The 27839-nt window shown below is 48.6% G+C and overlaps 1 protein-coding gene across 1 annotated transcript; it reads right to left on the reverse strand.

Annotated features, from left to right (window-relative positions):
* LHFPL4 (LHFPL tetraspan subfamily member 4) lies at window positions 1-27839 on the reverse strand. Its single transcript, XM_081072958.1, has 4 exons — window positions 27712-27839; window positions 26301-26792; window positions 6746-6982; window positions 1-4313 (listed from the first exon to the last, which is right to left on the reverse strand). Exons 2-4 carry the CDS (start codon window positions 26704-26706, stop codon window positions 4213-4215), a joined length of 744 nt encoding a protein of 247 aa, XP_080929084.1. The 5' UTR covers window positions 26707-26792; window positions 27712-27839; the 3' UTR covers window positions 1-4212.

A 27839-nucleotide genomic window follows, 5' to 3' on the forward strand; every position in this document is an offset into this window, starting at 1 on the left:
TTTATTCAGTGGGGATTTAGAGAGAGGTGAAGGGGCTTGTTCAAGGCCATACAGGCAGACGAGGATGGAGCCTTGTTCATGCTCGTCAGAGTCCTAAGTCCAGAGGCATGGCCTGTGCAATCAGGAGTGTACAGACTGCCAGCTGTTCACTCCATCCATTCTCCTCTTTCTCCTTGATAACAGAATCTAATTTTATTTGGGGTGGCAATGTCCGCAGTGAACAGACTACATTTTGGCTAGGTGTGCTACATAAGTCAGTCCTATGGGATTTCCAGAAGTCTCCTTCAAATGAAATGTGGACCAAGTGACTAGAGGCCCAGAAGCCACCTTGGGCCGTGAGGTATCCTGGAAGATGGAAGCCAGGATTGCAAGTGGCACTGCAGAAAGACGGGAGCCTGGGTTCCTGATAACACTGGGCCATAGTCATGGTCTGGCTACCTCCAGACTTCACGTGACAGGAAAATAAACTATCCTGTTAAGTCAGTAGTAGACCTGTTACTATGCAGCCAAACCTGGTACAAAGGCTCAGGTTGAATCTCACCTCCTTTTGACTCCCTGAGGACTAACTCAGAAAAGGAGAAGCGAGCGTGGGTGATATAAAGTGTTTCTTTATTTGAACATCATTCCACCTGCACTGAAGCTCAAATCCAGCAGCAGCAGAAGGGGTCAGGACTGAAATAAGTGATACCAAATTGGACAATGAACAGCGAGGACACGTTCAGACAGAACTTACTGATGGGATGGAGACAACACCAAGCTATCCTAACAACACACAGCATAGGCCCTCTGAGGTCTGCTGGTCAGAGCTCTGGAAGAACTGTGGCTCCCTTGTTCCCTTCTCAGGAAACTCCAGTCCTACCCCAAGGCTAGCGCTGATCCAGGCAGGGGCCTGTGGAAGTTTCTCGTGCTGGGAATATCCCAGCTTCTCCAAAGAGAGGGTCTCCCTTTTTTAGTTCACACTGGAAGCTGCAGAAGGGGGATTCCCCTGAGCCCAAGCAGGAATCTCAAAAGAAAGCCAAGGAATTTTTCTCCACAGCCTTATCTACTTGTATAAGCTCCCAACGTCTTGGCAATTCCGGGCATGGAAAGGATCTTGTTCCTACCCATGATCACTCCCTCAGGAAAACAGCGTGTTTCTCCAGGGGGACTGGTCCCCAAAAAGGGAAGTTTTCCCATCCTGGGACCCAGAAGGACTTGACCAGCCAGGGCTCTGAACCACACCTAGGCTGTGGCCGCTTTAGCCTATTGTGAAGTAGTCCCCAGACCAGGGCAGAGAAAACTGGGGAGCGCCTCTGCTTCAGTCACAATCAAGGGAGGGGCATCTCGGAGGCTGGCTCAAAACTCAGCTTCTTTTGGGGACCTAAAGTGCAAGAGACAGCCCCTCTGCTTCCATCCCTTCCCAGAGGCTAAAGCCCAATCGCCTGCCTTGGGGAGAGGCGAACCACAAACCTCCTCCAGCCACCATGGCTTCCTTGCCCCAGGAGACATCTGGGCCTCGATATGGCCATATGGCTTCCCCTGGGGCCCTGGCTGACACATCTGTTGCCCACTCTACTCCCACCTCTGCTGAAGCCTCAGGGACACCCATGATTTGGCCCCCCCTCCAACCTCTTCCCCTTCCCTGCATTACCCCGGTGTTCCTTCAGCGCACCCAACCCTGCTTTCCTAACCCCAAATTCCGCAGTCAGGGCAGCAGCTAGCTGAGTGGATGCTGACATGGAAACACTGTCACCCAAAGGAACTAACCTCCCTTTTTTCTAGCGCTGACCCGCTCTAGTGGCGCTCAGCAGGCATCCGGACTGTTTGTTCCCAGGGTCAGGGGCGGCTGCCTGGATCCCAGGCCTCAGCCTCCTAGGGGGTAAATTCTAAATTCTCCACAAGGCACACGGGGTCTGGTGGCCCCTGAGGCAGTGGGTAATCTTAGGGGAATGAGCTCTCCCCTCACAGCGGCTTCTCCCCCATTCCTCAGCGTACTTCATCTTCCTCCCGTCCCCTTCCATTTCTTCTGGTTTCCCACACCTCATCTCGCCATCTGCTTCCTTCCCTATCACTATTCCTTCTTCAGTCTTTTCATCCCAGGTTCTCTTTCCCTCGCCAGACCCTTCTGTTCTCGCTCATCCCCTCTCCTTTCTCCATTTCTGTATCTTTTTGGATCCCCCTTCCCTTTGCTCTGTCTCTCTACGTCTCCGGCTCCCTTTCTCCACTCCTGTTTTTTATTTTCTTTCACCCACCTGTCTTCTCCCCGTTCCTAATCACTTGCTCCCAGCCCCACCCCCTTGCAGCCTTCCAACACTGGGCTTTGGTGTCACTCTGCCCCCCACTCCCTCTCTTCCACGAGGGTCCCCTCACCCTCCCATTCCACCTGGGACCCTGGTGTCCAGCCCACCTGCAGGCAGCCTGCTGGGGAAGGTGCCAGCGAGGGGGCTGCAGTGGGGGGCTTAGTGGGAGCAGAAGAGAGGGGAGCACAGTGCTGGGCAGAGCACTGGGGGAAGTGCTTGCCCAGGAGGAGGGAGTGAGAAGGTGGGGTGGGGAGGTCAGGACTTGGGAAGTTCCAGGTTTCTGGAATCCTATCAGGACCCAGCATCTGATCCCAGTTAGAGTCCAATAGAGGGCCTCTGGCAGAGGATTTCTAGGCTCTGTCTTGGAAACCCTCCTCTCAGGTCCATATCTGATGGAAATGAACACAAGGTTGGCAAATACATGGCACTCACTGCTTTTCTGCTCTTCTTTGGCTGAGGCCAACATAACAAAATGCTGGGGTCTCACACTCCTTCTCCACAGGGGGCCAGCGCACCAGCACCAGCAGACAGAAGCAGGCACACTGGAGGAAGCCCACCTGCCAGCCTGAAAGGGGCTGCCCACACCCCAGGCCATATGGCTGTACCGCCAGGACAACGCAGCAGCAAGGGAAGTCCAGACACACTTGGCATCTTCCATATTTGCTCCCTGCTAAGCGGAAGGAGATGCTCCCCACAGTGGGAGGAGAGGGGGAGAAGACTCCTCATCTGCCCCCTCACACACACACACACACACACACACACACACACACGCACACGCTCACACACACACACACACACACACACACACACACACACTCATGCCTCGGCTCCAAGCACTGCCCATTGGGCTGCAGACCCTGGGCATAACGCAAGGCGAGAGGTGGGCAAGGAGAAGGAAAAGGTGGGGACAGGGTTACAAGGCCTGGGTATGGGGACAGGGGGTACCCTGTTCAGAGGTGACCTGCAAGTTCAAGTTATGCAGAAAAGTATCAAAGAGGCAAGACAGTCTCTGCCCTTGGCACATGCCCAGGGTCAGGCGGCCTGAGAAGGGGCAAAGGGGCAATGCATCCCCTAACTCCCCACTCTTAGGCGCTCTCCCCAACCTCCGACCCTGACAAGAGAGCCACGGAGTCTGTGCTGTACAAAACGGGCTGGGGTCAAGGGTCCAGTCAAGGTTGAGCCAGCCCAGCAGAGAGGCCAGGCAGCCCCAGGCAGAGCCCCTCCCAGCCCCAGCAGCCCCGAGTCAGAGCTCCTCCTCTCGCAGCCTCAGAGCCGGTCTGTCTTTTCTCAGACTCTGGGCTGAACAGGACCCAGTGAGCACTTGACAGGGAGCCCTGGGGCTTTTTCCCTTGGTGCAGCCCAGAGTCCTTGGAGAGAGCTGGGAGCGGGCTGGAGCAGGGGCAGAGCAGCCCTGGGGAGGCTGGTGGCACCTGGAGCTCTGCAAAAACGATGTAACCATAATTGGCAAAAAAAAAAAAAAAAAAATTGGAAAGAGTCCAGTCGCCCTAGGGCAGTGTCTTGAATAAAGTTTCTGCAGGAGGCAGGGCCAGAGGAGGCCAGGATACAGCCAGGCAGCAGCCCCCTGAAAGAGGGAGCCTGGGGAACTGGAATCACAGCTCCTTCTTCCCCTGGAGACACAGCAGGGTCCCCCAGGCCAGGCTGGAGAGAAGAGGAGACACCCCAGGGATGTCTGGCTCCATTAGGTCAGTTGAGGGAGGGGCAGAATCAGGCCCTCCTAGAGTCTGCAGGGCCTCTCCCCTCCCCCAGGCTACACCCAACCCCAACCTCTCTTCAAAGCCTGGAGCTGGTGGTCGGGTAGCAGGTGAGAAGTCAGTCCGATTGAGGTCTTCCCTTGGAGCTTGAGTGGAGGGATGAGAGGGCACGAGATGGGATACACTGAGGGCAGGTCAATTCCTGGGCTGGATCCTGGCCTTCAGGGTCCCTGTGAGTGAGCAATGGGACAGGGGAGGACTCCCCAGCCAGAGACATCACCCCCTGGCCGCAACACGGAGCTTACTGTAGAGCCCACAAAATCTAAGAGAAAGAGAGAATTGGAGAAAGTCAGAGACCACTGGGGCACTGGGGCTCCCCTTGGCCACTCCTCAGGGCACAGCAGGGCAGATGGATGAGCTGCACAGACTCTGAAATGCCAACCAGGCCTCTATCTAGCTGGATGGCCTTGAGCAGGCCATTGGACCTTGCTGAGTCCCAACTTCCTCATCTGTAAGATGGGCAGAGCAGCCTCGATCACAGGGTGCTTCTGAGGGGTCAGGAAGACATAAATAACACCAGCCAGGAACTCTGCAGTGTTTGGCACATGGCAAATGCTGGACATGATAGCAATTTATTATTTTTTTTCTTATTTTTGTTTCAGAGGTCTTTAGCTCAGAACTGAACTCTGAGGCTCACTCATCTCGCGCTCCCAGTGACAGACAGAGATCACTGGATGCTGAAAGAAGGCAAACTGGGGCCCCCTGATGTCACTTTTAACACTGAGATGCTAGTGTTCGTGAGATGCTGTTTTGGGGAGGGAGGGGAGGCCACTGAGTGAGTCCACCTCACACAGGTCACATCCTGGAGGCCCTTCAGAAAGGCCAGATGGCTGCCTTAGTCCTGCACTTCTGGAAGCTGCCTCCAGAGGGCAGGCCCTGACCTCACACCAACACCACAGAATCCACAGCGGGTCAAGCCATCCAGGGGCAGGAGCCTCAGAGCTGAGGTTAGCAGCTGGCAGCCTGGCAGGGGCCTGAAAAGGGGGCAGGCAGGGGAAAGAGCGTGGCCTTTGGACTTGGACCTGGGTTCACATTTTGGCTCCACCACTTCGCTGACTTTGGACAAGTTGCTGGACTTCTCTAGACGCCACTTTCCCATTTGTAAAATGGTGGTCATGATGCCTGCTTGATGGAGAGTTGCAAAGAGTGACAGCTTTTACTGAGCATTTCATCTTCACAGGACAGCCCTGTCAGGTGGCACTGTTCTCACCATCCTCATGCAGGAAACTGAGGCTCAAGGAGGTGAAGTCATTTCTTAGCTCAGCCTGCTTCCTACACAGACAATCTGCTCTCACGGTCCAAGGGTTCTACCATAATACTAAACTGCCCTTGCCACGTGAGATAACCCTACCACTGTTATCCCTGTTTTATAGATGAGAGACTGACTCCAAGAGATGAATATGGTTCAGGGGAAGCGCTAGAGACCCAGTATGCGCTAAGGTCTCAAGGAAAGGTGTGACTGTCAAAATGACCACTGTTCCTCACAGCACACCCAGACAGACGGGGGTCTAGCCACCCATGCCATGCAGTGTCTCCCCTCACTCTGGGGGACCCGGGGGGCTCCTGGGTCAGAAGACCAACCCTCCTGGGAGAAAAATCTGGCACTCCTTACAACGCTAAGTGTGCGATTCCACTTCTGGGAAGACACCAAGAAAATACAAAGATGTTCATTGTGTCGTTGCCCGTAATAGTATAGTAACAGCCCCAAAAAGGAGAATTACAGTTCCTTCATCTTCTGTAATGCTAAGAGTTGGATTAAAAGGGCAGGATGGTTCTCCATGAAATGATAAACACAGACCTTTCGTCATTTATCATGCTCCCGGGTGGAGCACAAAAAGCAATTTGAGGAGGGGTGTCTTTAGGATGACTGGTGCCTGTCCTAAGTCATGTTGGCAAGTAACACTACTCTCTGTTTCGTAAAGGAATGGAGCTGGTAGGAAGATGCGCAGAGAAGCATCTGATGAAAGTAGTGACCCCTGAGACTCTGGCCTAAGTTTTTTCTTTATTGTATTTTAATGATACTTGATATGTACAGAAGCATATATGTAATATAGTGGGTATAAAGAATACTGTAACAAACATCTGTGGGCCCACCATGCAAGAACTGTAACTCTACCAACAATTCGTATTCCTGTCCCCCATCTCATGTTCCTGGCTTCCTGGTCCACCCCAAACATATGTAACTACCATCCTGCTGTTTGGATTTCTCATTTCAGGATTAACTAACAATATATGTATGTTTAAACTAGACATCACTTAGTGGTGCTTGGTTTTTGAGCTCAATAAAAATCTCATGTCATCTTTTGGAGCTTCATTTCCCCCTCCCCCAATATTGTTTCCAGCATGCATCCATTGTGTTGATATAACTGAGGTTCATTCATTTTCACAGTTATGAACTATCCTCCTGTCAATGGCCATTTAGGCTGTTTTTGGTTCTTAGCTGCTTTGAAACTGCTGCAAGAGCATTCTTGCGTGTTTCTCATGGGTTTATACTCACAGGTGGGTTTGCTGGGTCACACGCACTCAAATGTTCCAGTCTGAGGGATAACGCCACATTGTTTTCAAGGTGGTCGTACTGTCTGTGCCATTCCCAATTCTTGCCTCACTATTGACTTTGCAGTTGCCCTGCCTTCAAGAGGCTGGCCTTGCCCTCACCCCTCAGCCCAGGCCGGGCACCCAGAGATGCCCACTCACCTTTGTTGTCTTGCTTAAGCTCCTCCTGAAGCAGGTCTGTTTGCCGGTTGCCCAGCACGAAGGCGAGAAAGGAGAGGATCAGGGCGTTGAGGATGCCGATGATGGCCAGGATGTACGCCCAGCGCACGGAACAGTCCCCCAGGGAGTACTTCCCGGTCTTGGCCCCGCACATGTCCCGGATGGTCTCGGAGTCCCAGCCGTCGGGGAAGATCATGCAGCCCAGCACGAGGCACAGAGCTGAGAGGGCGCAAGGCCGCGGTCAGTGAGGGAGGGAGAAGGGGATGATGACCCCCCGGAGCCCCCCTCCGACTGCGCCCCACACTCCACCCAGCAACCCTACAGCCTGTTAACTGCTTCCTGGGGGTCGCAGAAAATCTAGAGCCTGAGATGGCCCCTGCCTCAGAGAGCTGTAGGGAACCCATAATTCCCTTTCCCACCCCCATCAAATCAACTCCACCTCCAGGAAGCCTTCCTGGAAAGAGCAGAAAATAGCACATCACTATCACCTCCTTCAGCTCCCGTTAGCATCTTGGCCAGGCTTACCCTCTCCCGTCCTCATCACTATTTGTGTATGTTTGTGTCTATGTACGTATGTATGTATTTAGGTCATTCAACAACTATTTGTTGAGCGCCATTTTCCTTTCCCTCAAGGTGCTGGAAATAAGTTCTCATTCAGCCCCGCGCTCAGGGACTAGACTGGGGTGAGCACGATGGGGGTTGAGCCTAGTTCTTTCACTTACTGTATGACTTTGGCGGTGCCCCCGCTTGTGTCTATATGACGGAAATCAGTCCTTACCACACAGAGTGGTTGTGAGGATTAAATGAAGTAATGTTTTTAAGACACTTGGCACAGTCCCAGGCATTCACACACTCAAGAAGTATCTATTGAGGACCTACTGGGGAACTTGGACCCTAGCCTCGCAGCGATTGCAGTGTAGTAGGGGAGAGAGAGGCTCATCTGTAAAATGGGGGTAATGTTGGCATTCAAGTGATTAAAAAGATTACAGGAGGCAGCAAATGTTAAGTGCTTGACACCGTAAGCCCTGGATAAATGTTAGCTGTTATTATCAAAACTAGTCATAATGATAAAAATAAAAATCACAAAATAAGGGAATAATTGGAGAGAAAGGGGTTTGGGTTCCCTCATTGGCACCCACTCCTGTGTTTAGCGACTCACTGTCAATCTCACGCTCTTCCCACTGATTAGCCTAGTGGGTGGCCCAAGTCTGAGCCAATCAGTACATTGCATTCCTCTGGTAACTGATTGGCTCGGAGAGGGGCACAGGCTCCACACAGCCAATCGGAGCCAACCAGACTCAGTGGGCCGCATAGCGGGTGGTCTCTCTTCGCCGTGTGATGCTGGAGGCCGCACGACTTAAGACTATGCCTGCTGTTTGATGTCACTCTCTTAGTGTCTGACAGTCCCGCCAGCGACTGGGTTACTGTGTCAGAGACCCGGAGGTTCCACAGCAGGCCCCGGGGTCCTTAACCTGGGCTTTAGATGACAGTGATGACAAAGTTGGGGTGGTGGTCAGTTCTGACCGCTGTCCACAGGCCCACCTAGTTCCCAGGATAGGCAGGGGGCCTTCAGCTTTGCTAGCTCCCTCCAGAGGCCCCAGCGGCCACCTGGCCTCACCCCGCCTCCTTCCTGTGATAAGACAATGTTCCTGACAGTCTCCCTGTCCCCCCCCCCCCCGTTGTGCTCCCCATGCTGATGCAGGGCTCCCCACAGCAGTGTGACTACAGACACACACACACACACACACACACACACACACACACACACACACACACACACACTCTAACAGGACTTCCTCCCCTCTGCAATGTTCGCCTCCCCTCCCACCAGTGGAACACCCTTCCTGCCACCTAAGGGCTGGGAAGGGTTCCTGCAAAGGGAATGGCAAATGCAAAAATCCCTGAGGCGGTAATGAGCTGGGCCATTTAAAGAATTCAACAAGTTTAAAGATGCCCTTAGACACCCAAATGGAGAGGGAAGCTGGGGGGGAATCAGTGTTGGAGATGTAACTTTGGGAACTGTGGGCACACAGATTCCTAAGTCTGGACGTTATGGAAACTGAAGAGAAGGCTCAGGACCGAGCTCTGCGGTGCTCCAGGATTTGGGGGGCGGGGGGGGGGGGAGACAGGAGGAGCCTACGGAGAAGGCTTGACTCAGCCATCTCCCCATATATCCCTGACACTTTGGGAAGCCCCTCAGGCCCCTAACGGAGAGGGAAGGAGGATCAAATGCCAGGGTGGGGAAATGGGAGAGACTGAGACGATTCAGCACAGCCCTTCATCCTGCCCTCAGAGTCCCCAGGGCCCTTCCCCAGGCAAGTGCGCTGCCTCCGCTGCCCCTCCCCCTGCCAACCCCCACCCCACTCCTCCCTCAAGAAGCAGGAAAGATTAAAGACTGGGGAGAGGGCAAACCCAGCCAGCCCCCCGCCTCCTCTCAGGCCCTTCCCTCCTGGGGTACATGCAGTGTTTCTTCTCCCGCCGGGAACATTCCCCGTCTCCATGGAAACTGCTCCAGCATCCGGAGCTCCTAGCCGTGCCTGCTCTGGCTGCTGCCCGCGGTCCGGCAGGGCCCACCGCAACCGGTGCTCAGCCCTCAGTGAGGTTTTCTTCTCCTGGTTTTGCGCCTGCACGTCCTCTCTGTTTCTCTCTGCTTCACCACTTACGCGCCTCTCTCTCTCTCTGGTCGCGTGTCTCGGTTTCTTTCTGTCTTTCCCCTTTCCGTCTTTCTCTGCGTGTGTCTCTTTACAGCCTTCTCCCTCTTGAGCTGGTCTCAGTCTCGACCCTCGCTCCCCCTCTTCTGTTTACATCTCTCAGCATTTAACAATCATTCAACACCCCTCCTCTTCTCTTCCTTATGTAGCTTCTCTTCCTTCTCTGTATCTATCCCTTGGCCCTTTCCCCTCGCTGGCTCTCCCTTCGTACATTCCACATATAAATTCTGAGCGCCGGGCCCTGAGCAGGGTTCTGGGGACCCTGGCAGTCACGGTTGCTAACCTCGGGAGCAGAGGTCTGTTGGAAGGAATCAAATCAAGTGAACACACAAATACAAGAGTTCTGCATGTCCAGCAGTGCTTGGAAGGAAACACCCTAGGGGCTGAGACCAGAATAACAGGGCGCTCCAAGGAGGCTGGTGGGCGGTGGGGCCTCTCCCCCCAGCTCTCACTCTCTGCCTGCTTTGCTCTCCCAGTTTTTTAGGTGGTAACTATGGGAATGGGAAACACCCAGAAATCAAGCAAAAGGAGAAAAGCCAAGCACATGGCTTTCCCTGGACCTGGGGAAAGAGAGGAAAAGACCACTTAGGGACAGCCTAGGCCAGGGGAGTGACCAAGAGGTTCAACCATCCGGAGATGGAATCACTACAGGCAAGGCAGATTTCAGCATCCCATATGCTGAGGTCTTTGGAGTACCAGTTCAACTCTCTTTTGGAAATAATGAGCTGGCTGAAGAGCTGGGTGCTTCAAGGCAGGGGCAGCATGGGGAAGGATTTCTCAACCGCAGTGTTTTTGACACTTGGCCTGATAATTCTTCATGGCGGGGGACTGTCCTGTGCATTGTGGGATGGTCAGCATCATCCCTAGCCTCTACCAACCAGATGTCAGGGGCGCCACCCCCCCCCCCAGTCATAATAAAAAAAAGTCTCCAGACATTGCCAGATGTCCCCTGGGGAACAAAACTGTCCCTGGTGGAGAACCCCTGGTATAGGGAAAGGGGCCCTAGAATGGGGCGTCTCTATCCAGTTACCCTACAGCCCACTATCCTCGCTCAAAGCAGCCAGGAGGTGTTGGGACAAAATTGAGATTAATAATACTAATATTATTAATAATGTGATGATAATGTTAACAAATAATATTGAGTGCTTACCTATGTGCCAAGGTGCTAAGCTCTTGATATTCATGATTCCATTTAATCCTATAACAAAATCTATGAGGTGGGAAAAATTATCATCCTTATTTTACAGATGAAGGTACTGAGGCTCAGAAGGACCAAGTATCATATCCAACGTCACACAGTAAATGGTGGGATCTGTATGCAAACCCAGACAGATCTTTACTTAATGTTTTCCTTTGAATAGACTCACTTTTTAACTTAGAGGCATTTACTGAAAAAGTAAGCTTTATGACTATCAAAAAAAAGGAAAGCAGGATCACTTGCCATAAATAGAAGGGAACTATAAATATAAGTATAATGAAACCAAAACAATGTTCTTAGATTCTGGCTAGGTACTTTTGCCTGCCAAATGCTCTGAGTCTGAGGGCTGCTCCCTTGTTTAAAAGACTTATTATAACAGTACGTGTGAGAGCAGTTAAAGACACACTAACACCAAACCGAGACTTTCTCCTTAAACTTACGAAACACTGCCTGCCTTGTACTGCATCAACAGGAGGCTCAGCTTCATTTTTTATGGTGCAACTTTAGGCAAAGTCAAGTTACCTCTCTGGACCTCGGTTTCTTCATCTGTAAAATGGGTGTCATGACATCTGCCCTACTCATTTCATAGAGCTTTTGTGAGAATCAAATGACAGAGAAAAGGAGGGGCAAATTATTAAGGGTGAGGTAGGGACAGGTCATGGCAACTCTTGGCTGAGTGGAAAAAAATCTTGGACAAAAGAAGCCTTTTTCTAGATATTCAAGAAACCTTAACAGTGACTGCCAGGGGAAGGAGATATTTTTACATATAACCATGATAGAAACCAACAGTTTACTATACTATCTGTTCATCCCTTCTTCCTTACTATTAGAGCCCCAATTTTTAGCTGAGAACTAACCTCTTGAAAACAAAGACTGCATTTTTCAGTCCCCCTTGCAGCTGGATGACCACGCCACAAGATTATGTAAAAATGCCTGCAGATGTGTTATGTATCTTAAAGGAAACAACTTTATATAAACAGATTTGTAAGGATGCTAAAATGTGCTCTTTGCCCCCGTTTTCTTCATCCATTCCTCCATCCTGCTGACTGGAATGCAGATGTGGTGGCTAGGGCTCCAGCAGCCCTCTCAACAATGGGGACAAGCGCCATACCCCAGGAGTGGTGGAGCAGAGCTCTGAAAGGAGCCAAAGACTTCAGGAGCTACCATACCTGCTCTGGACTGCCTAACTCTCGGGCATTGGTTTTACAAAAAGGACTAGAACTGTCGGTCATAACTACCATTATTTTGGGTATTCCTATGACACACTTAACTGTAGTCTTAACTGATACAATGTTATTCATTCAGAACTTTGTATCATATGTGTATATTGGAAAAAAACTTTAAACTGCATGTCTTTGGGAAGTTACTTCACCCTTCTGAACCTAGGTTCTGTCATCATAGGAATGGTGGTATCTACTTCTCAAGGCCTTGAGGTAGACTGGGTGTCACCATCATCACTATAATGGCGATACGCCTCATTGTGGAGCATAAAGGTGGCACATTGGGAAAACAATACGGTGGTATCCATAAAAATTGTAAATGCACTTATCCCTTGACTCAGAAATGTATCCTATGTGTACAGCGTGTTCACTGCACCCTCATGTTTATAACAAAGGACTGAAATGTCTATTAAGTGGGAACTGGTTGTATGGTATATCCATGCCATGGAATACTAAAAGCCATTAAAACAAATGCAGCACAATCATATACTGGGGGTGCCAAAAAAAAGTACACATTTTAAGAGATGTTGTATGTGTATCACTTTTTGAAGTTGAATTGAGTTACGGTAGCAATGTGTGTGTAGTACGATATTCTCTTGAAAGATGATGTTAATCAAATGAATGCTAGCATCATTCATTGTGTTACAATTTTAATACAGTTCTTTTCTTTCTTAAAATGTGTATACATTTTTTCGGCACCCTCTGTATGTTGTCATGGAACATCTTCTAAGATATATTAAGAAATTTAAAAATCAAGGTACAGAATACTATATATAGTGTAATCCAATCCCATCTATGGTTTTTATATTTTTTATTTTATTTTATTTTTAAAATATTTTAGTATATTTCCTTTCAATCTTTTTTTTAAATTTAATTTTTACTGGGGAATATTGGGGAACAGTGTGTTTTTTCCAGGATCAATCAGCTCCAAGTCGAGCTGTTGTTTTCACTTTAGTTGTGGAGGGCGCAGCTCAATCGCCCATGTGGGAATCGAACCGGCGACCTTGGGGTTATGAGCACCGTGCTCTAACCACGTGAGCCAACCAGCTCCACGACATAAAGCTTTTTAACGATGCATTTTATGCTTAGCTATTTTAACAGTTTTATTATAATACTGTTACACCTCTTCTAAGGACATCCATTGAGCTGGGCACTCCTACAGGGAGGCCTCTATTTTTGTTCATCTGTCCACTCCACGCCTGACACACCACAGCTAGTACCCATTACTGGGGGGGTCAGACTGGATGTTCCCTGGGGCTTTCTGTCCCTGAGCAGACTCCAAAGAAGCTTGCTAAGGACTGAACTGTGTCCCCACAAATTTCCTATGTTGAAGCTCTAACCATCAATGTAATGGTATTTGGAGGTGGGGCCTTTAGGAGGTACTTCGGGTTAGATGAGGTCATGAGGGTGGGGTTCCATGATGGCATTTGTGGGGACAAAGCCCCAAAAAGCAGTTTCCAGGCTCTTGGCCTCACATAGAAAGGTGCTGGCTCGGGTAGGAAATGGCCATTAACTGTGATCAGATGGCCATCAGCTGTGGCTAGTTGGCCATCAGCTGTAACCCGTAGGCCATTGGCCACTAATATAACTGCTGTGGCTACGCTAGCAGAAAGGAATGGGGGCTAGCAAGAAGATGGTGGCTGGCAAGCGCAGACTGCTGTTAGGATGGCGGGTTGCAGATTATGTAGATCCCGCTTCTTGTATCTCCAGACCAGCTGCCAGCGAGACTATATTGGTTTGACTTCCCTACCTATGGCTCCGTGGGTGTTCCTTTTTGGCCTAACGATGTCCTGCGTTCTTATGTGGGGAGCGGGAGCAGAGACCCGGCCGGACACCCCGCATGACAAATGGCGCAGCGAGCAGGGTCCCCCGCACGACAGCATTATTGCCCTTATCAAAAGAGACACCAAGACCTTGCTCTTTCTCACCCTTATGAGGACACAGCAAGAAGGTGGCCATCTAAAGCCAGGAAGAAGGCCCTCACCAGAACCCAACCATGCCTCCACCTTCATCTGGGACTCCTCAGCTGCCAGAACTGAGAGGAAATAAATATCTGTTGTTTAAACTGCCCAGTATGTGGTATTTTGCTGTGTCAGCCTGAGCTGACAGGATAAGGCCTTATTCCCCTCTCTCCTGATGTGGCCTCTCTGATGTGCCACCTCCTTCTTTTTCGCCTGGGTCCCTGGCACCCAGGCCCTGCAGATGGAAGCTCAGCAGGATGGAGCAACGGGTCTCTTTTACGCAGGAGGCTCAGCTGCTACAGGGGCACTGGAGCACAGTGAGGGGCTGCACAGGCTACCAAGAGAGCCTTCGGCCCCTCACCTCCCCTCAGGTCCCCAGAGGCTCTGGGTAATAGGCCCCTCCTCAGCAGGAGAAGGAAAAACCCTACCCATTCAGAGGGTAGGACATCAGCCCCACCTGGTAGAGCAAAAGCCTCCAAAAGCTGCTCGCCATAATATGTCTGCGAGCTGCGCCTCCTCCACCATCCCCAAGCAATCAGCCATCCTCTCCACAGGTGCTCCCAGCAGAAATGTGCAGCTGTGTTCACCAAGGACACGTACTGGAAGGTTCACAGGAGCCTGATTCATAGCCCCAAACTGGAAACAGCCCAAATGACTATTCACCCTGTGATGGAGAAATCAATCATGCATTCTTACCCAATGGAATATTAGATAACTATGAGCACAAATAAACTGTTGCTACGTGCTACAACTTAGATGCACCTTAGAGTCATAATATTGAGGAGAAAGTGTGATTACGTTCATATAATGTTCAAAAACAGACCAAACTAATCTACCGGATTGAAAGTCAGGACGGTAGTGATTGGACGGGGGCACGAGGTTCTTGATCTGGATGCTGTTTACATAGGCATAGTCACTTTGTGGAATTTCTCTGAGCTGTAGACCTGATGATTTTTGCACTCTTCTGTAAGTATGTTATACATGTTGACTTTAAAGAAAAAAAGGCTGCATACCATTGTGTGTAATATATAAACACTGAAAATAACCTAAATGCCCACCGGTAGGTCACGGACGAGAGTACACCCATGCAGTGGCACACTACGCAGTCATAAAGGGAGGGAGGAAGCTCTTTATGTGCTGATGTGGAATGACATCTGGATATGCTGCTAAGTGAAAGGCAAGTTCAGAGCAGCACATATGGTACAATGCCAACATTCTGGAAAGAGTGGGTGTGGGGACAGAGCCAGGAGTACAGTTTCCAGGCTCTCAGCCTCACGTGGGAAGGTGCTGGTTCAGGTAGTAAATGGCCATCAACTGTGACTGGCTGGCCATCAGCTGTGGCTAGTTGGCCGTCAGCTGTAACCAGTGAGCCATTGGCCACTAATGTAACTGCCGTGGCTACACTAGCAGGCGCGGATTGCGGCTAGCATGTGGGGTTGGTGGGTTGGTTGGTTGGTTGGTTGGTTAGTTGGTTGGCAGGCAGGCAGAGATGCAGACTGTGGAGTGCGGCTAGCAAGTGGGGTTAGCAAGAGTGAATGGCGGATCGCAGGTCGTGTGGTCCTACTTCCTGTGTCTCGCTCGGCCGCCAGTGAGACTGGGGTGCAGGAAGATCCCTCGTTGGGGTACTGGTGGATGTTTGCTTTTGTGTCTCGACCAACTGTCAAGAATATAGTGGTATGAACCCCCCATCCATGCCTCCGTGGGTGTTCCTTTTTGGCCTCACCATATCCTGCGTTCTTATGCGGGGAGCCGGAGCTGAGACCCCGCCTAACAGTGGGGAAAGAATATGTGTGAGTATCATCTTGCATGTACGTAAAATATTTCTGGAAGGATTTATAAGACACTAATAACCCTGGTTACTTCTAGTAAGAAGCCAAACTGAGTAGCTGGAGGACCAGTAGGCCATGTTGTACTCCTAACTTGACGCACCTTTTGAATTTGCAAACAGGTGAACAACTTACCTATTGAAACCATCAAGTGGGAGGAGTTGACTACGAGTAAAGGACTCTTGCCAGAGATTTTCATTCACTTGGAATGAAATAATTAAAGCAACAAAGAATGGAAATGCACAAACCAAATGTGACTTGTAGAAATAATGGATTCATCGTAAAAACATAAAATTGAAAACCTTTAAGCCCTTCTTGACTGAGCTTGCCAATAGCTAGGAATTTATCCTAAGAAAATGCTAAAAAGAAAGAAAATGTTCATGGATTTGCTCTAAGATTTAGCTATAAGGCTGTCTATCACATTGTTATTTTAAGAGAGAAAAGATGAGAAAGAAGAAAAAGAGGGAAATGAAGGGGGAGGGGAGAAATAATAAAAAGAGGAAGGAAAGAAACAACTTAATATCCAAAAGTACAGAAATATAACTCTTTCATATCATGGAGTACTACCCAGCTATTAAAATTATACTCAGGAAGATTTAATTATACAGGAAATACTCAAGATATGTTCGGTTTCAAAAGGCTGTAAAAATAACATAATTTCACTTTGGGAAAAATACATAGTTATAGCAAAGTTATATAGAATTTACTATGCCAGGCACTATACTAAATACACAGATTACTTCATTTAATCCCCACAGCACTCAGAGTAGTTACCATTATTATCTTCTTTTTACAGATGAGGACACTATGGCAGAGAGGCTGTCCAAGTTATCCAAAGTCACACAGCTGGTAAGTTGATAAACCAGAATTTGAACGCAGACGGTCTGGCTCAAGAGCTTGCTCATATAATCAGTACTCTATACTGTCATGAGTACAGATCAAGCAGTTAAGAATGACTGTTTCTGGGAGAGTGAAATTATGGGTCTAATTTTGCTCATCTATATTCTCAAATTGTTCTACAAAGAACAATGATAATTTTACAAATCAGTAAAAGTCTTAGAGAATGTGATATACAGAGAAGCAGTAAAGCATAGAATACACAATTGATGGGCTGCTGGTCTCCTCTTTAAGTCCCTCCCTTAAGTTTTAGACAGTTTTCTGGACAGGGTCAGGCTGAGATTGGGGCTGAAAGGAGCCCAGTGAAGGGTTTGTGTCCACACTGGGATCACAGCTCTCCCAGGGCACGCCTCCCCTGTCTTGGTGCAGTAGGAGGCAGTAGGGAAAACCTCTAATAGGGACACACACACACACACACACACACACACACACACACTCACTCACTCCCCACCCCAGGAGAAGGCTACCCACAAGCCCCTCCCTACAAGGTCTGGGCTTTGGCTCTGCTCCTCCCTCACCATGCCAACTTAGGGCAGGGGCTTCTCAGGGAGACAGACCTCTCCTAACAGTCACTTGTGACCCACTGGGTTTAAAGATCCAGGCCCAATCTTAGTACCTCTGTCATCTGGGGATCTCAGAGGATGGGACTCCTGTGCCTGCGCTCCCCACTCCCCATCCAGCTCCCCAGTGCTAGGAGGCAACCTGACTCCATCCTTTCCCTCACCCCACATATCCAATCCATTTGTAAGGCCCATTGGCTCCAAAAACATATCCAGGACAGGCATCTTCTCTCCATCTTCACTGCCACCCCCTGTGCAAGCCACCATACTCTCCCTCCTGGCTCATCGTAGTGGCCTCCTAACTAGCTCCTCTGCTCTCACCCCTGCCCCATCACAGTCTATTGTCCACTCGGCATCCAGAGTGAACTGTCCAAAACAGGTGGTGTCAATCCTGCTTAATGCTTTCCAAAAGCTCCCAGTTGCACTCAGAGTAAAACCCCGATGTCTGGTCCAGTTTTACGAGGCCCACAGGCTCTCTCTACCTCCTTTCCAGCCACGCTGGCCTCTTTTCTATCCCTGAAAAAATGTTACATTCAGTCGCACCTGGAGGTCTGTGCACTGACCTGTTCCTCCCCCTGGGACACTTCCTCTACGTCATTCAGTCCCCAGCTCATGCTTCCTGATCTTCAGGAGCTCATAGTTGAGTAGAAGGACTGTTAAAAACACAAATAATGGTATCTGGTGCCATAGACGTTGTTATGGGGACATGAAACACCCATCACTTTATATGGCCATTATTTGAAAACAGTATTTACACTCATTCTCCACCTCCAGGCCCAGCCTGCATGGAGCCCACAGACTCTTACTAACTTTTGAACCTGCCAGGTGCACCCTTTTGCCAGGCTCAGCCACTCAGTGCTAGGCTGTGTGCTCTCCCCACATCCTGTCATCCTGTCACACTCCCTTCAGTTCTGGACACGGCCCTTCCAGCTGGTTCCATGTCTTTCCAGTTGCCCTCTGGCTCTTCTAGGCAGGCGTCCTTTCTCAAGGCCATCCTTTTCTGTTTCTTGGTTGCTAATTTGAGCAGCTTCTCTGGCTCCTCTCACCAAGCCTCCTTTCCTGGCTCCTCCTCCCCCTGCCTCTTACGGGTTGGTGTTTCTAAGCTCTCTCCTCTTCTCCCTCCTTCCATATATTCTCCCCTGGAAATTGCAGCCCCTACTCAGCCTTATAAGGGGACGCTTCACATCTAAGTCTTCAGTTTAGTTTGCTCTCCTCAGCTCCACACCTCCATATCCAATTGCTTGTCAGACTTTTCCTCTTGCACATCCCATAGGGACCTCAAATTCACCATTTCCCAGACTGACCTGACCTTGCTCCTGTGTCCTTTGGGAATGTCACTCCAGAGACCCAACTTTCCAAGGAGGAAAGCTGGAGTCATTTGCAACACCTGCCTGTCCTCACCCCAGCACACCTGCTGGTCCCCTAAATAGGTCCCAATCTTTCTCCTCTTCTCCCTCCCCCATCCTCAGCACTTCTCAGCTGGACCATTGCCTCGCCTTCTCCCTGGACTGCCTGCCTCCCATCAAGCCTCCTGCAGCCACCCACATCATCTTCCTAAACCCACATATGACCCTGGTCACTTCGTGCCTAAAAGTGATTCTCCATCACCTAGGGATAAGACCCAAACTCCAAGACTCAACTTTCAAAGCTCTCCATAGGCCAGTCCTACCTACTTTTTGGGCTTATCTCCCAATTCTTTCCACTTTTTAACCTTTCCTCCCTTGTTCTAGTACACGCCACAGAATGTTGGAGCCAAAGTGATTTGACACAAGTCACAGAACAGCTAACAGTTACTGAGGATTCCCTTTCTGCCAGGGTCTGTACACATATTTACAATCAATCCTTCAATGGCCCAGTTAAGTAGTTACTATTTTTGTCCCCATTTTATAGAGGAGGAAGCTGAAACTCAGAAATTACACAACCTTCCTAAGGATACTTAGTTGGTAATGCTACACTCGGGATTCAAATTCAGATTATCTGACCACCGAATATGCTCCCAGAAGAGTGGGTGGTGGAGGGAGGACTTAAATAGATATCATGATTCACTCAGTCATTCATTCCTTTAATAGACACTTATTAAGTACCTACTATGTGTCAGGCACAGACTCCTGATCCAGGTCTCAGTTTATGCTATTAAACTGCTCTGGGATAAAATTAAGGTTGATAATGATGGATGACATGAAACACGAGTGAAAAGAAAAAGACAAAATTAAGAGGCTTTCAGAATAAGGGTAGTTTTAGCCCTCATCCTCTTGACACCTCCAACCCAGCCTTTCCACTAACAGCCAGATCTGGTACGTTTCCCCCATGCTCAAAATACTTCAAGATCTTTCCAGGTATTACACTAGACCCAGGAGCCATACGGGATGATTTGCTTATGTTGAGAAAAATTGCATTTCACCATGGGGAAAACATCCATAGACAAAGTCAAAAGATAAACTGGGAAACAATATTTGTAACTCACATCACAGACAAGGAGCTAACTTTCTTAATATATAAGGAGTTCTTACATATAAAAGAGGAAAATACTATTAACTGATAGAAAAACATATATGAACTGATATAAGAGGTATTCGACCTCATTCATAACCAGAAACAGGCAACTGACTACTTACTACATAACAGAGTATTTTTTTACCCCTTGGGTTGGCAAAAGTAAAATATTTGGTAACACACTCAGTGGGCCAAGATGTGAGGAAACAGGGACTTCCCTGCACTGCCGCTGGGAGGAGAGGGTGCTACGGTTGGATCTGACAGTATTGTAAATATACAGACCATTTAATCCAGCAACTTCACTCTACGTCTTCATTTTATCCTTTCTTTAAAATTACAGTTTATTGGGGTGACAATGATTAGTAAAGTTACATAGATTTCAGGTGCACAATTCTGTAATACATCATCTATATCTCTCATTGTGTGTTCACCACCCAGAGTCTCATTTTATCCTTATGCTTACATACGTATCAAATTATTTATATACAGCATTAGCCACTGAAATATTGTCATAGCAAAATATTGTAAACAACTCAGATAATGATTAAATACATGATGATATAGCTATACAAAAGTATATTATGCGGCTCTTCAGAAAAAACGTAGCTCTTTATATATAGTGATGTAAAACAATCTCAAAAATGTATTGTTGAATGAAAAAAGCAAGACAAACCAAACATTTAGTATGCTACCGTTTGTGGTGGTTCTTATGTCCACAAATTCTTTGATAGTCTTCCTTTCAAGAAGAGGAGGTGTATTCTCCTCCCCTTGAACGTGCACTGAATTGACTACCTCACTTCTAACGACAGAGTGTGGCAAAAGTGATTGTATATGATGTCTGAGGTTAGGACATAAAAGGCAGTCTGATGGCCAAAACAATCCTGAAAAAAAAATTGGAAGACTCACACATCCTGACTTGAAAACTCACTACAAAGCAATAGTAATCAGAACTATCTGATACAGCACAAGGATAGACATATAGGTCAATGGAATAGAATTGAGAGTCTAGAAGGTAACCCATATATCTATGGTCAATTAATGTTTTGACAAAGATGCTAAGACCATTCAATTGAGAAATAATAATCTTTTCAATAAATGGTGCTGGGACAACTGGATAGCCATGTGCAAAAGAATGAAGGTGGACCCTGGCTTTACACATATGTAGAAATTAACTCAAATGGATCAGAGATCTAAGTGTAAGAGTTAAAATTATAAAACTCTTAGAAGAAAACATACAGGTAAATTTTTGTGACCCTGGATTTGGCAATGGATTCTCAGTTATGACACCAAAAGAAAAAAATAGCTAAATTGGATTTTGCACAAATTAAAAACTTTCATGCTTAAACAACACTACAAAGAAAATGAAAAGACAGCCATAGAATGGAAGACATTTGCAAATCACATATCTGATAAGAGACTTATGTCGAGAGGACATAAAGAACTCTCACAACTCAATAATAAAAAGAAAAATGACCCAATTTTAAAAATGGGCAAAGAATCTGAATAGATACTTTTCCAAAGACGATATACAAATGGCCAATAAGCACAGGAAAAGAGGCTCAACACCACGAATCATTACGGAAACGCAAATCAAAACAATGAGATACCAATTCATACCTAGTATGATCGTTATCATCAAAAAGTTAGATAATGGCAAGTGTTGATGAGCATATGAAGAAATGGGAACACTCACATACTGCTGATGGGAATTTACAATGGAAAACAATCCGGCATTTCTTCAAAATGTTGAATATAAAGTTGTCATTTAGCTGGCAATTTCACTCCTAGGTACCCACCCAAGAGAAATGAAACCGTGTGTCCACACAAAAACTTGTACTCAAATTTCACAGCATTATTCAAAATAGCCAAAAGGTGGAAACAACCCAAATGTCCACTAATTGATAACTGGGTAAACAAAATGTGATACATCCATACAATGGAATATTATTCAGCCACAAAAAGGAATATAGCATTGATATATGCTACAACATGATAAACCTCAAAAACATTATGGTAACTGAAAGATACCGGTCACATGTTATATGATTCCATTTCTATGACATGTCCTGAGTAGGCCAATCTATAGAAACAGAAAGTAGACTAGTGGTTGCTGTGGGAATAGGTTGAGGGGGTGATAGCTAAAGGACGTAAGGGTTCTTTTTGAGTTGAAAATATCCTAAAATTAATTATGGTGATAACTGCACAACTTTGTGAATATGCTAAAAAACACTGAATTGTACATTTTATATGGATGAATTGTGTGGCATATGAGTTATATCTCAATGAAGCTGTTACTGAAAAGGGGGGTTGGGTAGTGTAGCTTCTTCCTTTTTCTTTCTCTCTTGTATCACTCATTCTGAGGTTTCCTGTCAACACGTGAGTGGGCCTAGATTCCTCCAGCTCCCCAAATTCCTGTGACTCTCAGTAACAGAGATAATGAATGCTTGTTGCTTTAAGCTTGGGGGTAATTTGTTATGCAGCAGTAGGGAAGTACTATACCACTTATGTAAAAATATATTGTTTGCATTTCCTTGTATATTTATGGGAATTCTTGGCAAGGATGTGCAAGAAACTGGTAATTGTGATTGCTTTTGGGAGGATCGTTGGAGGATGAGGGCAAGAAAGAGACTTATGACTGATTGTATACCTTTTTACCTTTTGAATTTTGTATCATGTGCATATAATAACTTTTCCAAAAAGTAAATAGATGTCTGGAAAATTTATAAACAATTTTTAAAAAGTCAACTATCTGCTACCTATAGGTAACGTCTAAACTCCTTACCGTGGCTTCAAAGGTCTGCAAAATCCATCTCCCTGTCTCAACTTGCACCTCTCTTGGCCCTAATTTCTTGTAGTCCCCAAAACACACCAGGCTATGTCCCACCTCCATGCCTTTGATTGTACTGTCTTTTCTGCCTGGTTTGCCCTCTCCCTCCTTCCCATTCCTTAAGACTCAGCTCAAACGCTGTTACTTTTTAAAAGACTTTCCTGCTGTCTTTAACTGTGTCAGAAGTCCCATTCGCTCCCCAGAATACACTGTGCATGATTCAGTCATTTCGTGTGTTGTACAAAGTATGATGATGTTTTCTTCCCTGCCTCTGCCATTAGACTATGAAAACATGTGTCCCTGGGAGTGAGGGCCCTTCATCAGGATTCCTAGAGCTTATCAGTAAAGGATTGATGTGAGAGAAAAAGGAAGGGGGGAGGGTGGGAGGGAGGAAGGAAAGAAGGGTGACAGGGAGTGTTGGGGAAGGAAGAAAGAAAATGAGGGAGGGATAAAGGGAGGGAAGAAAGAAATTCCCCCAGTGTAGTCAGCAGGGTCATGCACATCAACAAAGACTTATTGGATGAATAAAATCCTAAACCAAATCTGAAACAAACAGCAAGAAATGTGGATGCATATTCTGTGCCATAGTGACAGGAGCTCCTGTCATTTCTGGGCCTAGCCCCGAGACCCTGCTGGTTCAGGGTACACATCTGGAAGGCCGGCAGATCTCACTTCTGGACCACCAACCAGCCCTTGCCGCCATCTCCACCTTCAGTCTCCCCCAGTTCCCACTTCATGTCACACACTCTGTTCTCTGCTGTGACTCCAGCACCAGGCAGTGCCTGGCACATAGTAGGCACTCAATATTGAATAAATTGGGTCAGAATCATCTCCCTTCTGTGGATAGAGGGTCTCACTTTGGGATCATGAACTTGTCTCTTCTCTCTGCGACTCAGTTTTTTTCATCTGTAAAATGAAGGAGTTGGGCAAGCTGATGCGTAAGACCCTTCCCAGCTGATAGTTTATGACTTCGCAAGGTCTTCAATTATCCCAGCAAGTCCAAACTTTTCCACTTGAGAATCAAGGGCTTCTCACAAACAGCTCTTCACTCAGACTATGTTACAGGAATAAAAGTGATCATTTATCGAGTGTTTACTGTACACCAGGAACTACATCCAGCATTTTTATACCCATCATTTTGTATATTTCTTTCTACCACCTCTGAAGTAGGTACAATAATAATCTCCATTTTACAGATAAGGACACTGAGACTCAGAGAGGAGAACACTTTTATCCAAGGCCACACAGCTGAGAAGTGGCAGAGTGGGAATTCTAAGTCCTCTGCTCTTAAACCACTACCCCACACTGCCCCCTTGGACCCTCAGCCAGGCTTCCAACCTGAGTCTCTCTCCAGCCAGCGACCTCCCCTTGGCTAACTTCACCCAACCCACAGGGGAACATTGAGTATATAGAGCTAACAGCTGTAACAGATCTTTTTGGACTTGTGTTAAGTTTCATCTCCACCTTTCATTAGATGTGTGGCCTTTGAGCAAGTCACTTTCACAGATGAAGATTAAATGACATAAGAAATGTGAAAATGTATAACAGATAAACTGGCACATTGTGTCTTCCCAGTCCCTGGGGAAGACCAGGTAAAGAGTCACAGAGATATCCTGAGAAGCCCTGCAAAGCTGACCACTAACTCCATAAAGGGCGACCTGGGACTGCCAGCCCCTGTGCTTTACATTTGACTCTGACAAATGCAAATACATCACACCACTATCCCCAGCATTAATGCTCCTTTATAAATCGTTGGGCTTTAGCGTCAAACAGACGGAGTTATAATCCGGGCTCCACCACTAACCACCTTTATGACCTTGAACAAATGACTTTTGCTTCTTTGAGGCTCAGTGTTCTCATCTATAAAATATAGATAAGGTCACCTCCTCCACAGATTCTATGAGGATAAAATAACAGTATGCATGTAAATGTTAGCAAGTGATCACGCATAGAGTAAAGGCTCATAAAATGTTAACTGCTATTTTCCCTGAATAATAATAAACATCATAGCAACTTCAAACTGCTACTGATTGAAGCCAGATTCCTTGATCCAGTATCCAGAGCCTTGCACACTGGTCCCATCATTCCTTCCTGCCCTCTCCACCCACCGTTCCCCTATGTGGATGTCACATTCAATCCAAACGTGGCTTTCTCACCTCTGTGTCTCTGCCCATGACCTTAGTCTCCATTCAGAATGCTCTCCCATACCTCACACCTGTCCTGCCCAAGCCTCAGGGTCCAACTAAGCCAGCAGCCCTTGATTGCCCTGGGTTTCCATTTCTTTCTGCACTTGTCTTACCTAAAGTATCCTTCCAGTGGTCAGGTTTGACTTCTCTTTGCAGGAATTGATCTTTCTCAACTATCAGTCCATGTGTTACAGGGATGGGCATGTGGCTGAGGCCTTAGACAAGTCACGCTGATTAATTAAGAGGTGGACACTTGACCAAAGCTGAGCCCATGAGAATTGGCCCTGGAACTTTTGCTGGAACCACTGAGTTAGAGGAGCTCTCTTTCCACAGGCATTGCTAAGCTGAAGCAATGTAAATTCAGAGCTGCTAGTAGCCTTATTTATCACCTTCAAGAGAGAAGTGGACTTAAAAATGAGCCAACACAGAAAAACCAAGAAATGGAGGGACACATATTTTAATGACATTGTTTAAGCATCTGGATCCATTCATGCCTGAAGCCAGATACTCCTGACTTTTAAGTTATGTCATTACTTTATTTTATTTTAATTTATTTTGAAGGGGCCAACACTTGTTGAATGCCTTGAGGTGCTTATTTTCAAAAACCATCTCTGCTGCATGACTGTCATATTTTCCCTTCTCCTTCTCACCCTGGAAGGCTCCAAACTTTTTCTTAGCTTTCATCAGCCCTCCTCCCCCATCCTCTGGCCCCACTTTCCCCAGCCCAACTCTCTTCCCTGCTTGCAATTAGGCAAAGGTCCAAGTTGCTGAATCTTTAAATTATGTCTTCGATCAAAATGCGGGTGCGGGTAGGGGACTCTAATGGATCCTGGAAAATTGTCTCAGCAGTTCCTATTCCCAAAGGCCCTTCTTTGATTGTTAGGTTAAGATATCTATCTTAGCCAAACATTTCAGAGGTTCTCAGGAGCTCATTCTCTTTGGGCATGGCACTAGAACCCTTCCTGCATTGGGTGGTGGTAGGGGACAGAGACCTGTCCTCCAGAGACCCATTTGCCAGGTGCTGTCAATCGCCCACATTTCAAACATTGGATACACTATAAACAGCCTCCTCCTGTCCTCCTTTATGTTAGCACAGAACTTTAAAGTTTACAAGATACTCTTTCATTTGTTCTTGAAATCCTCTTCACTGTTTTACAAATGAGGAAACTGAGCCTCAGAGAAGTAAAGTGAACACCCAATTTAATGATGTCGCAAGTGAAAGCTCGGAGTCAGATCTCTTGACTCCCCATCTCATGCTTTTTTCAACACACACTCACACACACGCACACACACACAGACACACACACACACACACACACACTGCTCACACCGAGAGTAACTCCTCATTCGGATAATTATTTCCCCTAAAACAGCCACCAGAGACTCTAACATAATGCTAACCTATCAATAAATACAGTCTGCCCATATCCAAGCACACAATCCCAAAGACCCAGTTCTAAGGCTCTAGCCCCTGCCCCAAGATGTCTCTCTCTCTCTCTCTCACAACCCTCCCCCCACCCCCCAGTGGCTGCTGAGGAGCAGCCGAGGAGGTGTGTCGTGACACAGGAGCAGAATCTATCTCGGACAAGCGGTTCTAGAAGGAAGGAGACCCTTCCCCAGCACCTGTTCTAGGGGTCCCGCCCCCGCCCCGCCCCTACCTGCCAAGAGCTGCATCCAGGCGCAGATCTTGTAGACCGTGGCGGTGTTGCAGAAGAAGAAAAGCGCAAAGCAGGTGATGCAGCCGAGAATCAGCACCATGGAGAGCAGCACGAAGAAGGCGGCCGCCTTGAAGGCGCCGGACGGGATGGTGCTGAAGTCGGTGAACGAACCGCGGCAGGTGAGCTCGCGGCCCGCCAGCCCGCTGCCCACACAGTAGTGGAAGAGGCCGAAGTAGCCAGGCTTGGGGGTGCTCACGCTGTCGCCCACCCAGTAGGGCTGGATGAAGACCACCACGTTGATGATGGCGAAGCAGATGGTGAAGATGGCCCATAGCACGCCGATGGCCCGCGAATTCCGCATGTAGTGCTCGTGATAGAGCTTGGAGGCCTCCTGCGAGGGCAGCATGGTGCCCGGGGGCGGGGCCGGCAGCGACGGCGGCCGCTGACGGGGGCCGCCGGCCCGGGACCGACCGCCGGGTGGCCGGGAGGGAGCTGGGGACGCACGCGAGAAGCAGCCCTGAGCCAAAGAACTCGCGAGGGCAGGGCTTGGGCGGAGCTGGGGAGACCGGGGGCTGGTACGGGGAGGCTAAGAGGGGGTCAGGAGTGTTGGGTTGTCGTCTGTGGGAAGGCTGGCCGAGATCTCCAATTGGGGACTTAGGAAGGGGCCGTGTGAAAGTTGGGGGGCTGGGACGGGGGGGCTGGGATGAGGATATGGGAGCTGGAATGTGGGGGTTAGGAAGCGGTCATGGGGGAGCTGGGGAGGGAGCGTGGGGGCTACTATTGGAGGAATAAGAGGGGATCCTGGGGAGATGGAATGGAGGCTGGGGACCGGTACTGCAGGATTAGCAGAGGGGTTGTACACACGGAGCTCGGCAGGAAATGGTATTGGGGTAGGAGGTCTGGCATTGGGTGTCCAGAAAGGGGCTGTAGAGAGGGCGTGGGCGCTTCACTGAGGGGGTAAGAAAGATAAATGAGGGGCAGGTACTGAGGGATTGGGAAGGGGATATGGGGGCTGGGAGCGGGAGGGGAGCCTGGTATGAGGTTCTAAGAGGACGAAGCGGAGGGATGGGGATGAGGCTAGAGGGGGTCGGGGTCTGGGACTGCAGGGTCTGGACACGGGGCGGGACGACTCGAGGGGTCCTTCAGAAGCCAGGGCTGGATGCAGGCTGGGAGGGAGCCTAGTATTGGCGGGCCAGGGCTGGGGAAGGAGGTTTTCCAGGCCAAGGGGACGAGGGACCTGGGCGTGAAGGCAGCCTGGGCTACGAGGAGAGGGCAGTGGGCAGGGGGGGTCCCCCGGACGCTGGGGAGCGGCCGGGCCCCAGTAGGGCCGGGGGTGGGGGGGCGGCTGCCCCGCGCCCAGGCCGGGCGCACCGAGGCTGCGGCTTCGGGGAGGGGGTGCGGGGAGACCAACCTGCGCCTGGTCCTGGGCAGCGGGTCCGGGACTGGCACAGCCTAGGCGCCGCGACTCGGCGCTCCCGGTAGCGGCTGCCTTGGCCCAGGCGGCGGCCGCGGCGCGGCCTCCATCTTGCTCGGGCTCTC

The sequence above is a fragment of the Rhinolophus hipposideros genome (assembly GCF_964194185.1).
Source record: "Rhinolophus hipposideros genome assembly, chromosome: 14".
Classification (NCBI taxonomy): domain Eukaryota; kingdom Metazoa; phylum Chordata; class Mammalia; order Chiroptera; family Rhinolophidae; genus Rhinolophus; species Rhinolophus hipposideros.